Below are 12,153 nucleotides of genomic sequence, written 5' to 3' on the forward strand. Positions count from 1 at the left end.
TATGTTCAAGAGGCAGGAAGCTTTCCTGGGGAATGCAGGCTCCATCACTCATTGTAATTGTTAAATGGTATTTTCCCCCTCTTGTTTCAGCCGGTTGGGGTTTTTTTTACTTTATATGTACATGTACTTTTCATTGTTCTCTGAGGCATTACCTGGTTCAATTTATATCGGAGACACAGGGAAACAAGAAAAACAACATACCTTTGTCTAGGCCAGGCTCGGCTTAGGCACTGCTTGCAAAACACCTTTTAAGAACATATTTCCAGCACACATCTCCAATTCTTTACACATACCCCCTTACGTACATCACACAATAATAATAATGACCAGCATGCTACCAATTTGCATATACCTCCCAAGACACTTTTTAGATACAGATTATGGCAACAGTTGGGGCAATGAGTGTGATGTGAGTGATAGTATGGTATGCCCACTGCCAGTTGGCACTGAGGGACTCCCTGGGTCACAGGGTGCTAATCCTGGTGTGCTAGCTATATTCCTACATTCTGCTTTTCTAAACACCCTTGCACATCCAAAACTGATTTCTTCTTGGGGCTTTCTGTTGCTCCTCTGGCTTCTGCAACGTATTTGCTTTTGTTGAATGTGTCTAATTTGGGGCATGATCCTACAAGCCCTTCATGGGCAGATATTCAGGGGAACTCAATGGTAGTTCCACATGCAGACAGCTCACATGGTCAAGGTTTTAGGTGGAAAGATGTTTGTTGACAAGGACCTATGCTTTCTATGTGATTGTAAAGCACCAATTACATCTATGGAGCTATATAGATAACATGTTAATAAATAAAATAAATAATATTCTTCATTTCCTGTCTTACATGTTTGTGTAGTGTTGCTCTGGAGTTTTGAAACAGCTACCATGTTCCAACCCAGAGGCTGCTGCATTTCAGAATTAGGTAACAAGCTCTACGTACATGCTTTCTGCACTTCACAGCCTGGTCTGAAGCTTAAATCGTTGATATTCATAAAGGATATTCTTGAATGAAAAGCTGTATGAAAAAATATAAAGTGCCTGTGATGTTATCTAATTAAAATATGACCACATAGATCATTGTTGCTACCACTGTTATATAATTACAACAAATCTTGTACAAAGTGTGGCATGTAAGATGTCTATGGAAAAGTTATGATTTGCTGAATATGATTATGCTATTGGTATGCATGTATCGTTTTTGTATTTGAAGTTGTGAATATTGGCTCTATATTTCTATTTCAAACGTGTTTGCTTCTGAGTAACACACACAAGATATTTAGCCAGTACATTGTGAAGGAACTATTCAAGTTGAATGGCCCATCAAAGAACGCTTAACTCACAATGGACCATGGGAGATGCCTATCTACACTTAATGGACTTTCCTGTGATGGCTTCTACTGTGACTAAGCGAAGCATGCATGGACATTTGACTTGCCCATGTTACTCCAAACACCATCTTGTTCCCTGTAATTTTCCACAGTGAGAACAATGGGTTTCCCTACTCTTGGCAGAAGCTATAAAAGGCCCTGGGAACAGCTCCATTTTGCCTCTTTCCTGCTCAAACGTCTGGACTATGGACTTATACTAATGGAAGCATTCTAACCAAGGGACTGAGGACCTTCCAAAAATTTGGAAGCAACCAGAGACTTAACAAGCCAGCAGTTTATTCCATCACTGCTACGAATGTGATCCAAGAACTTTGCATTTATTGTATGTATTTGATTCTTTTAATCAATTTTAACTCTCACCTCTCTTTCTGTTTTATAATTAAACCTTTAGATATTAGATACTAAAAGATTGGCATCAGCATGATTATTGGATAAGATCTGAGTTGTAGATTGACCTGGCTATGTGGCTGGTCCTTTGGGATCAAAAGAACCCTTTTGTTTTATGAAATTGATTTTAAATAACCACTCCTCATTAAGTCTAGTGTCTGGGTGTTGAATCCAGGACTGGAATACCTAAGGAGGCTGCATTTCTGACTTCTTGTTAGCCAGTGTGGTGAGACAGAAGTTTACTTTTGTTGCTGGTTTGGTACACCTCATGGAAGAATAACCACCAGTTTTGGGACGTCTGCTGCGGGGAAAGCTGGCACAGGATGGTGGCTGTGACATACCAGGGTACAATCCAAACTAATGAGCAGCTCTGTTACCTCTGCCCTGCAACCTTGAATGCCTTACAATACCTCGCTGAAGTAGTTCCCACTTGGGCCTCTCACAAAAAGCATAACAGCATGCAAGCCACATTCGGGTTACACTCTGGATTCTCACCAGCCTGGGTCATACTGCAGGATAACCTCAACACACCCCCAGTCTTAGATTTTCCCCAGAAATGTAAGTCCTGTACTGCCCAGCCCTCTCCTGGACAGTACAGGTTATATTAGGTCTGTTATTTCTTTAAAAGGAATAATATGCACACAATTTGCCACCCCAAATAGAACTTCCCTGACACTTTAGTTTAAACACACTGGATTAGATAAAACAATACAACAAGTTTATTAACTGCAAACAGATAGAGTTTGAGTATGTACAAGTAGTGAGGCATAAAAATCAATGGTTACAAGAAAAATAAATATAAACCACTACTGGTGCCTAACTTAACAAACTATGTTAAATTCAAAGCAAAGTTTCCTCACCACATGCTCTCAGCAGTCTTATCATCCAAACTTCTTAGGTCAGGATCCCTTCCCCAGTCCAACGGCTGCTTCCTTTATCCCTCCAGGTGCAGTGAGTCGATGGGGGGGGGGTGAGGAGGGGAAAAGTACCTTGGGGTGTCTGTCCCCCCATCTGAAGAATATTTCCCTCTGGGTACCTGGAGACAAGAAGTCTACAGGGAAGGATGTTCCCTGCTACTTTTTTCTCACTTGTTTGAGCTTCCTTTGTTTCCCTTCCTGTTTGATGACTCTGATTATGGCTTAAATTCAAATTAAGCAGAGCACACATTCCTTTGTTTAAGACAGACCTGTTTGCCAACCTCAGTTTGGAACATGTGTTAATAACACCATACAGAGACGTCTTATCATTTCACACACAATGTTGCCACACATATTTTAACAGGATTATATTGATAGGCAAATGATGAGTTTTCAAATGACACCTTGCAAGGTGTACTTTGTACAAAGATTATTACAATAGTGAGTAGGATGTGACTAAAGGGGTATATTCTGGCGGAGCTGGGTGGTGGGGGTAAGGTGGGAGGAAGCTCATACCGGAGACAGTGGTGCCGGAACAGGGGGGGCCAGGGGGCCACGACCCTCCCACTTTTCAAAAGTGGAAGGGCCTGGCCCATCCACTTTTCACCACTGCGAACCATGTCCCCTTCCCCTCCAGGAATAGCTGGGTACCAGGGGCGAGCTGGAATGGGAGGGAATTGGGGGGGGGGGGAAGTTGGCACGGGAGGAGAATGGGGAGAAGGTGGAATAGCTGGGTACTGGGGCAAAGCTGGCATGGGCAGAGGGCAGGAGGAGGGTGGAATAGCAGGGTACCGGGGGAGCTGGCACGGGAGAGAATGGTGGGGAAGCTGGCATGAGACGGGAACTGGGGGAAGGTGGAATCGCTGGGTACTGGGGGGAGCTGGCCCGGGAGGGGAAACAGGAGAAGGTGGAATCGCTGGGTACCGGGGGGAACTGGCATGGAAAGGGACAGGGGGAACTGGCACAGTAGGGGAACCGGGGGAAATGGAATCACTGGGTACCATGGGGAACTGCCACGAGAGGGGAACCTGGGGAGCTAGCATGGGAGGGGAAACAGGGGAAGGTAGAATCGCTGGGTACTGGGGGGAACTGGCACTGGAGCTGATGCAGGGAGCTGGCGCAAGAGGGGAACCAGGGGAAGGTGGAATCTCCTGGGTACCGCGGGGAGCTGGCACGGAAGGGGACGGGGGGGAGCTGGCACAAGAGGGGACAATGGGGGGGTGAAGGGAACTGGCACGGGAGGGGAACCAGAGGAAGGTGGACTCACTGGGTAGCACGAGGAGCTGGCATGAGAGGGGACGGGAGGAACTGGTATGGGAGGGGAATTCACTGGGTACTATGGGAAGCTGGCATGGGAGGGGATGGGGGAAACTGGCATGGGACAGGAACCAGGGAAATGTGGAATTGCTGGGTACCGTGGGGAGCTGGCATGGGAGGGGATGCGGGGGCGGGGGGGGAACAGGAACGGCAGGGGAACCAGGGAAGGTGGAATCGCTGGGTATGGAGGGAGCTGGCATGGGAGGGGAAAGGAGACTGGCACGGGAGGGGAACTAGGGAAGGTGGAATCGCTGGGTACCGGGGGGAGCTGGCATGGGAGGGGACAGGGGACGGGCACTGGCACGGGAGGGGAACCAGGGAAGGTGGAATCGCTGGGTACCGGGGGGAGCTGGCATGGGAGGGGACAGGGGACGGGCACTGGCACGGGAGGGGAACCAGGGAAGGTGGAATCGCTGGGTACTGGGGGGAGCTGGCACAGCAGGGGATGGGGGAGCTGGCACGGGAGGGGACAGGGGATGGGGCACTGGCACGGGAGGGGAACCGGGGAAGGTGGCATCACTGGGTACCGGGCAGTACCGTGGGAACCATTTGAGGGATGCTGAAACCCACTGAACCAAAGTAACCCTCCTATATCTGACGGGAACCGCTTCAAGGCAGGGCGGCTCCTGCATCCCCAGCACCTCTGCTACCGGGGGACGCCGGCTCTGGGCGCGGGGCAGCCGGCGCAGTCCCGAGCCCCGCGGGCAGGCGGGCGCTCGCGCGCGGCTGTGTCGCCCCGTCCCGAATCTGCCTGCTCCGGGCCCGTCTCCGCCTGGCTCGGTCTCGGCTGGGGCGGAGGCTCCTGAAGCGCAGCGGCAGCCGGGGGTTGGGGAGGCGTCGGAGCCACCCGCCGCCATGGTGAGTGCCCCCCGGGCGGCAGGCCGCCGCGCCGCCCCGAGCCGGGCCGCCGCTGCTCCGGGGCCTGAGGAGAGGGCAGCCGAGGCGGGGCGCGGCCATTTTCCCGGCAGGGTCCCTGACACCGCGGCGTGTCTGTCCTGGGGCGGGCGGGGCCTGGGGGGCTGCTGAGTCCCCCCTGCGGTCCCGGGGTCCCCCCGAGCGGGATCACCCCCCTGAGAGCCCGCCCCGGGGCTGCTGGAGTCTCAGAGTGGGGTGGGAGCGCTACGGGGTGGGGACCCTCCCAAACGGCTGCTTTGAGCCTGCCTGCCGCTCGCGCGGGCGGCCCAATGCTCCGAACTGCCCCTGACTCCGGATTGGGGCTGTTGACACGGTGCTATTGCTCCACCTCGCTTCCGGGTTCTCTTTCGGACCCCCTGATAATCCCCGTTGTTCCCATCAAGGTGGCAGGCCTGTGAGTCAGGCCGCAGAGGGAAATGCTGCTCTGTTTTTTAGGGGGTGCTGGAGGTCATGACACACGCCAGGACTTTGTTGTGTGTTGTACCTTTTGCCCATCCTTGAGCCACACGTTCCCCCTACGGTTCTGGAGTTACATGGTGCCTGGCGCAGGTAGAGAGGGGTTTAGAAGCATGGACAGGTAAGGGAGGTAAAAGGTACCCCACCCTTTGAGGCAAGATCTGAAAGGGGTTTGGGGCGTGTCAGTACACATCCTGTGTTATACCTGCTCAGATCTGTTGTGCCTGAATCAGATCGTCTGGGTTTTCCTAGGAAATTGGAGGCACGGCTGGGTGGTTGTTGTTTTTTTTAAATTTATTTGTGTTTATTTTGTTGGCAAGCGGGCCCTATTACTCTAAATAGCACTGGCTGTTAATAATGTATCTCATCTCTGCTGAATATTTTTATCATAGGGATCAGTCTGTAATGAGCCTGGTTCTGTGATAAATAAATGCCATCTCCATTTTGCTCTTTTCTTTAATGTTGTTAAGATATCACAGTTCAGTCCTATTTCTGTAACTTTTGGGAGGGGCATGACAATAGGTACACCTTTTACTGACTTATACCTCCCTTACTTGTGTCTACAGACATCAGCGATAAGTTTAGATGGGGTGTGTACATATTTACTTTATGTCGCTGTCTGTTCCTGACTTGAAACTGAGTTGTGGGTCATTCCTCCCTGCCTTACAGTGGGGATCTAAACACTTCCAAGAGAAGAGGGGGAAGCTTGTTATGGGGGGATGGAGGTTGATTCTCCCATGTCCCGGTGCTGCTGAGAGCCGGTGAGAAGCACTGCTGCAGTATGTGCAGCCAACATGATTCATGTAGTTGTCCAGGAGTGATTCTGCTTTCCCACAGTTGTGGCTGTAAAATTTCTGGGTTTTGTTGAAAATCTGCTGTATTTTACTTGTGGAAGGGAGAAAAATACTCTACATTTTTGGATTGCCTTTTCACCTGCCCTGTCTCCATACTATTAAGCCCCAGCTACTCTGTTGCAAGCTGGACCTACGTTTTGTGGCAGGATTCTTTTCTATGGCAGTCTGGTGCAGCATACTGGAAATTCAGCGGCAGCTTTGTTTAAACGTAAAACAAAATCCTGTAAATTAATTGAATATAAAGAATAACACTTTTTATGCTGTGTCCACATTTCCAGTTTTCTTTATGCCAAAAATTTTTGTATGAGGAATATGTTACTGTAACATAGAATTTTTCAGGAGTGGTTTTAGAGGTTTTTACAGTTGAGTAAGGTTTCAGTTGGGGCTTTTGGGACACAATTTGGGAGGAATGTGAGTAGTATATGGCTCGATAGCATTCATCACCATGTATTTTTGACAGGTTTCCACGCCCCATTTTGGGCTTATGTCCCGCCCTCAGTTTCCATTTCCCTTGGTGTCGAGGTTTGGCGCCGTCGGCCATTTTGAAATTTTTTTTTTCTTATTTTTTATGTTTGGTCAGGGAAATGTTGCGTGATTGTGCTTTGATGCGTTTGGTTGATTATTTAAAGGAAAAGGTTGAAAGAATAGAGTGAGAGAGCTTAAAGGAAATGAGTTTATTTTTAAAAAAAAGTTTTGGTTAGGTTTAGAGTAGGGTTGGGCAAACTACGGCCCGCGGGCCAGATCTGGGCCATCAGGGCTTTGGATCTGGCCTGCGGCGCCACGGGAGTGCTCTCAGAAGCGGCTGGCACCATATCCCTACAGCCCCTGGGGGAGGGCTCTGCACGCTACCCTAGCCTGCAGGCACTGCCCCCCACAGCTCCCATTGGCCAGGAACGGGGAACCGCAGCCAATGGGAGCTTCGGGGGAGGTATCCACAGGTGAGGGCAGAGCGCTCTGCTGCCCCCTTCCCCAGGGGCCGCAGGGACGTGGTGCCGGCCGCTTCCGTGAGCGGCGTGTGGTCAGGGCAGGCAGGGAGCCTGCCCTAGCCCCGCTGTACGCCGCTGCCACCGTGGAGCCACTCCAGGTAAGCAGCGCCGGGCCAGAGCCTGCACCCTGAACCCCTCCTGTACCCCGCACCCCAGCCCCTTGCCCTGAGCCCCATGCCACACCCCTCCTGCACCCCAACCTCCTGCCCTGAGTCTCCTCCCGCACTCCACACCCCCTCCTGCACCTCAACCCCCTTCCCTGAGCCCCCCCATACACCCCGCACCCCTCCTGTGCCCCAACCCCTTGCCCTGAGCCCCTTCCTGCATCCCGCACCCCCTCCCACACCCACACCTCAACCCCCTGCCCCAGCCCTACATTCATGGCCCTGCATGCAATTTCCCCACCCAGATGTGGCCCTTGGGCCAAAAAGTTTGACCACCCCTAGTTTAGAGGAAAAAAGAAAAGAAAGATTGTTTGGTTAGTTTAGTAAGGAGAGATGATTTTAAAGACTAGAAAGAGAGGAAAAATAAGCACAGGGCAAAGAAAAAAGGATTTAGAGAATAAAAAAAAAATTACACAATAAGAGAGTCTGTGTTACTGAACACATGCAGAGCGAAACATCCTACCCCAGCAACTGCCGATAGTGAAATAATAACTGTTCTGGGAGACGAACCTTGGGAGCTATCCCCGCCTCTTGGTGGATCAATCAGAAGCTGTTTTACAGCTACGTCATAGAATGCACTTTTTGAGCCAGTCCTTTCATGACAAGATTTTAAAACAAGAGCCTTTCAGAAATGGGCTGTTGCAGAGTGGATTATTTGAAAAACTCTAGCCAGTGAGCATTTGACCATGTAGAATCATAGAATATCAGGGTTGGAAGGGACCTCAGGAGGTCATCTAGTCCAACCCCCTGCTCAAAGCAGGACTGATCCCCAGTTAAATCATCCCAGCCAGGGCTTTGTCAAGCCTGACCTTAAAAACTTCTAAGGAAGAGATTCCACCACCTCCCTAGGTAACCCATTCCAGTGTTTCACCACCCTCCTAGTGAAAAAGTTTTTCCTAATATCCAACCTAAATCTCCCCCACTGCGACTTGAGACCATTACTCCTTGTTCTGTCATCTGCTACCCCTGAGAACAGTCTAGAGCCATCCTCTTTGGAACCCCCTTTCAGGTAGTTGAAAGCAGCTATCAAATCCCCCCTCATTCTTCTCTTCCGTAGACTAAACATCCCCAGTTCCCTCAGCCTCTCCTCATAACTCATGTGTTCCAGTCCCCTAATCATTTTTGTTGCCCTCCGCTGGACTCTTTCCAATTTTTTCACTTCCTTCTTGTAGTGTGGGGCCCAAAACTGGACACAGTACTCCAGATGAGGCCTCACCAGTGTCGAATAGAGGGGAACAATCACGTCCCTCGATCTGTTGGCTATGCCCCTACTTATACAGCCCAAAATGCCATTGGGCTTCTTGGCAAAAAGGGCACACTGTTGACTCATATCCAGCTTCTCGTCCACTGTAACCCCTAGGTCCTTTTCTGCAGAACTGCTGCCTAGCCATTCGGTCCCTAGTCTGTAGTGGTGCATTGGATTCTTCCGTCCTAAGTGCAGGACTCTGCACTTGTCCTTGTTGAACCTCATCAGATTTCTTTTGGCCCAATCCTCCAATTTGTCTAGGTCCCTCTGTATCCTATCCCTACCCTCCAGCGTATCTACCTCTCCTCCCAGTTTAGTGTCATCTGCAAACTTGCTGAGGGTGCAATCCACAGCATCCTCCAGATCATTTATGAAGATATTGAACAAAACCGGCCCCAGGACTGACCCTTGGGGCACTCCACTTGATACCGGCTGCCAACTAGACATGGAGCCATTGATCACTACCCGTTGAGCCTGACAATCTAGCCAACTTTCTGTCCGCCTTATAGTCCATTCATCCAGCCCATACTTCTTTAACTTGCTGACAAGAATACTGTGGGAGACTGTGTCAAAAGCTTTGCTAAAGTCAAGGAACAACACGTCCACTGCTTTCCCTTCATCCACAGAACCAGTTATCTCGTCATAGAAGGCAATTAGATTAGTCAGGCATGACTTGCCCTTGGTGAATCCATGCTGACTGTTCCTGATCACTTTCCTCTCCTCTAAGTGCTTCAGAATTGATTCCTTGAGGACCTGCTCCATGATTTTTCCAGGGACTGAGATGAGGCTGACTGGCCTGTAGTTCCCAGGATCCTCCTTCTTCCCTTTTTTAAAGATGGGCACTACATTAGCCTTTTTCCAGTCATCCGGGACTTCCCCTGATTGCCATGAGTTTTCAGTGTTAATGGCTAATGGCTCTGCAATCACATCCACCAACTCCTCAATGTGTTCAAAGCCACGTATTTTTTCCAACTGCGACTTTAAAATTGGGAGCCTAGACACAACAGCCATGTTCTTTTACAAGACTCCCACAGACGCCAAGAAGCCTGAATTGCCTATGGGTGCTCCAGCTCATGTTCAGAAGAGAAGATCCATTTACACTTATTCTGCTAAAGAGGCAGCACCGGTACTGAACCCCGCAGTTCATCCTGAAATTGAACTGAAGAAACAGGAAGACTTTATGGAGTGGGAGGTGCTGGGGCGGAGGGGCGGGGGTAAGAAGAGACAGGGGGAGTGGGTGGAATGGGGTGGGGCGGGAAAAGGCGGTCAGGGTGGGGGAAGGGGTGGAGTGAGGGCGGGGCCTGGGGCAGAGTGGGGGGTCAAGCACCCCCTGGGAACTGGGGAAGTTGGTGCCTCGGCCTCTTTCATATCCAGAACATTTATAGAAGCTTATAAGGGATGTTTGTAGTTGTATGTTAAGTCTCTTTTTAAAGATGTAATTTATAACAGTTGGGCATATTTGGAAATAAACATTTAATTCCAGAATTCTTTGATCCTCTGGAAATAGTGGAAAGGAATGTTTGTCTCCTAAACCATCTAGACATGTCATAACTTAAATTGTCTGCAAACCATTATGTAGATTGTCCTGAGAAAGCTCTCTATGGGAACCCTACAGGGTGGTTCTGTCTTCTACTCATTTCTCTTCTCTCTCTAGACTTTATTCCTGGATATTCTCATCTGCTTTTGTAATTTCTACTTTTGTCTTTATGCTGCTGATTTATAAGTCCCTCTTCCTGTCTTCGCAAAAAGAAAAGGAGTACTAGTGGCACCTTAGAGACTAACCAATTTATTTGAGCATAAGCTTTCGTGAGCTACAGCTCACTTCATCGGATTCCTGTCTTGTATATCTAACTTTGTTGGTTTGACTTATATAGCTGAAGTTTAGGGCCAGATTCACTCCAGTTTTGTTGATTTTGCCAGTGTAACCCTGCTGCAGGCTACCTTTATACATTGTAAGCAAAAAAGGCACAATTTTAACTTATTTGTTTTGTAAAATCCTTCCTAGGCCAATTTTAAGAAAATGAGAATGTAATCAGTTGTGATTATATTACCATAAATGCATTACTATCACTGCAATGATACATAGAAACATAGTAATGTATTCTTCGGCTTATGAGAAGCTAGTCTTCACTGTAAGTTTTAGAAGGACTTAGAGGGGTCTGCCCAGGGAAGCATGACCAGCAGCCCCCCTCTTACTCTCTCCACATATTGAGCAGTAGTGAGAAAGCTTGTAATGGACAAACTATGGAAATCTCCAGAACCTTGGGGCTCCTTTCCTAAAGTAGCTAGCGCCATCCACAGCCAAGGCCACAGAGTTTAAGTCACGGCTTTCCACTTCTCTTGTGTTCCACCTTCTACGGACACACACACTTGAAACAGAGGGATCTGCCCTGGTTATTGGACCAGTGGCCTCTCCTCCCCATGGGAGACAGAAGCCAGGAGGAGCCTCCCAGGTCTTCTGACACCAATATTCACTCAACTCTGAAGCTTGACATCTGGGAGCCTGCTTCTCCACTTCAGTGGAACTACACTAGCAACTCCCCTGGAATTTTTTCCCCTGACTTCCATTGGTGGTTGGTCCCCTTCTTCCCACCCTGACCCTGCCTAACTTCACTCTTCTGCTGTTGTGTTTATCTCCTTTCCCATCTACCACTCTCCTCTTTTCCCTCTACTGTTTACGTAACCCCTTCTTTACCCCTTCAACCACTCCCCCAAAAGCAATAGTAATATAAATATTAAAAATGAAAAAGCAGACAAACCCTTAGAACTGACATTCCATGTGTGTGGGATTAACTGGGTCACTTTGCTTGTATGCTGTATGCCTTTCTTGTGCCATTATTAATTATTAGCATGGCAGTAGCATCTGAGGCCCCAGTAAGGGACTGGGGCTCAATTGTGCTTGGCATTGTACAAATATATAACAAAGACAGTCCCTGCCCTGAAGAGCTTGTCCTACATCTGTTTTTCGTCTTTTCAGATCCCTTTGGGATAGGGACTGTATCTTCCTATATGTTTTTACAACACTTAATACAAAGCCCCCTTCCTGGTTGGGCCTCAGGTTGCTACTGTAATATAAATAGTGATGTTGGAAATACATGGCATTTCAAATCTGCAATGTACAAATCTTCTCACTGATATCAGTGTAACTCAAATTATAGGAACAGCTTTAACACCTTTTAGAGAACACCCAGTCCTGTGAAAGAAGTGTGTGAACTGTAATTACTTTTATTCAAGCTGACGACTAATATTGAAAAACTAAACAGCTGCATGGAAAGCAACTGCGTTAAAGCAAAGAATACAGAAAATTTAAGGCCATGTCTACACTACCACTTATGTTGGCAAAACTTGTGTCATTCAGGGGTGTGAAAAAACTCCCATCCCCACCCCCAAGCAACATAAGTTTTGCCAACATAAGCACTTGTGTGCACAGTGCTTCTGCCAACATAGCTACTGCCTCTTGTTTAGGTGGTTTTATTATGTAGACAGGAGAGCTGTGCTGCTGTAAGTTCAGTAGTGTAGACGTGGCCTAAA

General features: G+C 48.6%; 1 protein-coding gene across 1 annotated transcript in view; it reads left to right on the plus strand.

Moving 5' to 3' along the window:
- The first annotated feature begins 4,628 nt into the window (after nt 1–4,628).
- Nucleotides 4,629–12,153, plus strand: part of LOC102944271 (elongation factor 2-like) — a 36,324-nt gene continuing 28,799 nt past the window's right edge. The window contains 1 exon segment of the mRNA XM_037902478.2: nt 4,629–4,859. Within this exon segment, the coding sequence (XP_037758406.1) occupies nt 4,857–4,859 (3 nt within the window). The 5' untranslated portion in view covers nt 4,629–4,856.

This window comes from Chelonia mydas, chromosome 5 (genome assembly GCF_015237465.2).
Source record: "Chelonia mydas isolate rCheMyd1 chromosome 5, rCheMyd1.pri.v2, whole genome shotgun sequence".
Taxonomy (NCBI): domain Eukaryota; kingdom Metazoa; phylum Chordata; order Testudines; family Cheloniidae; genus Chelonia; species Chelonia mydas.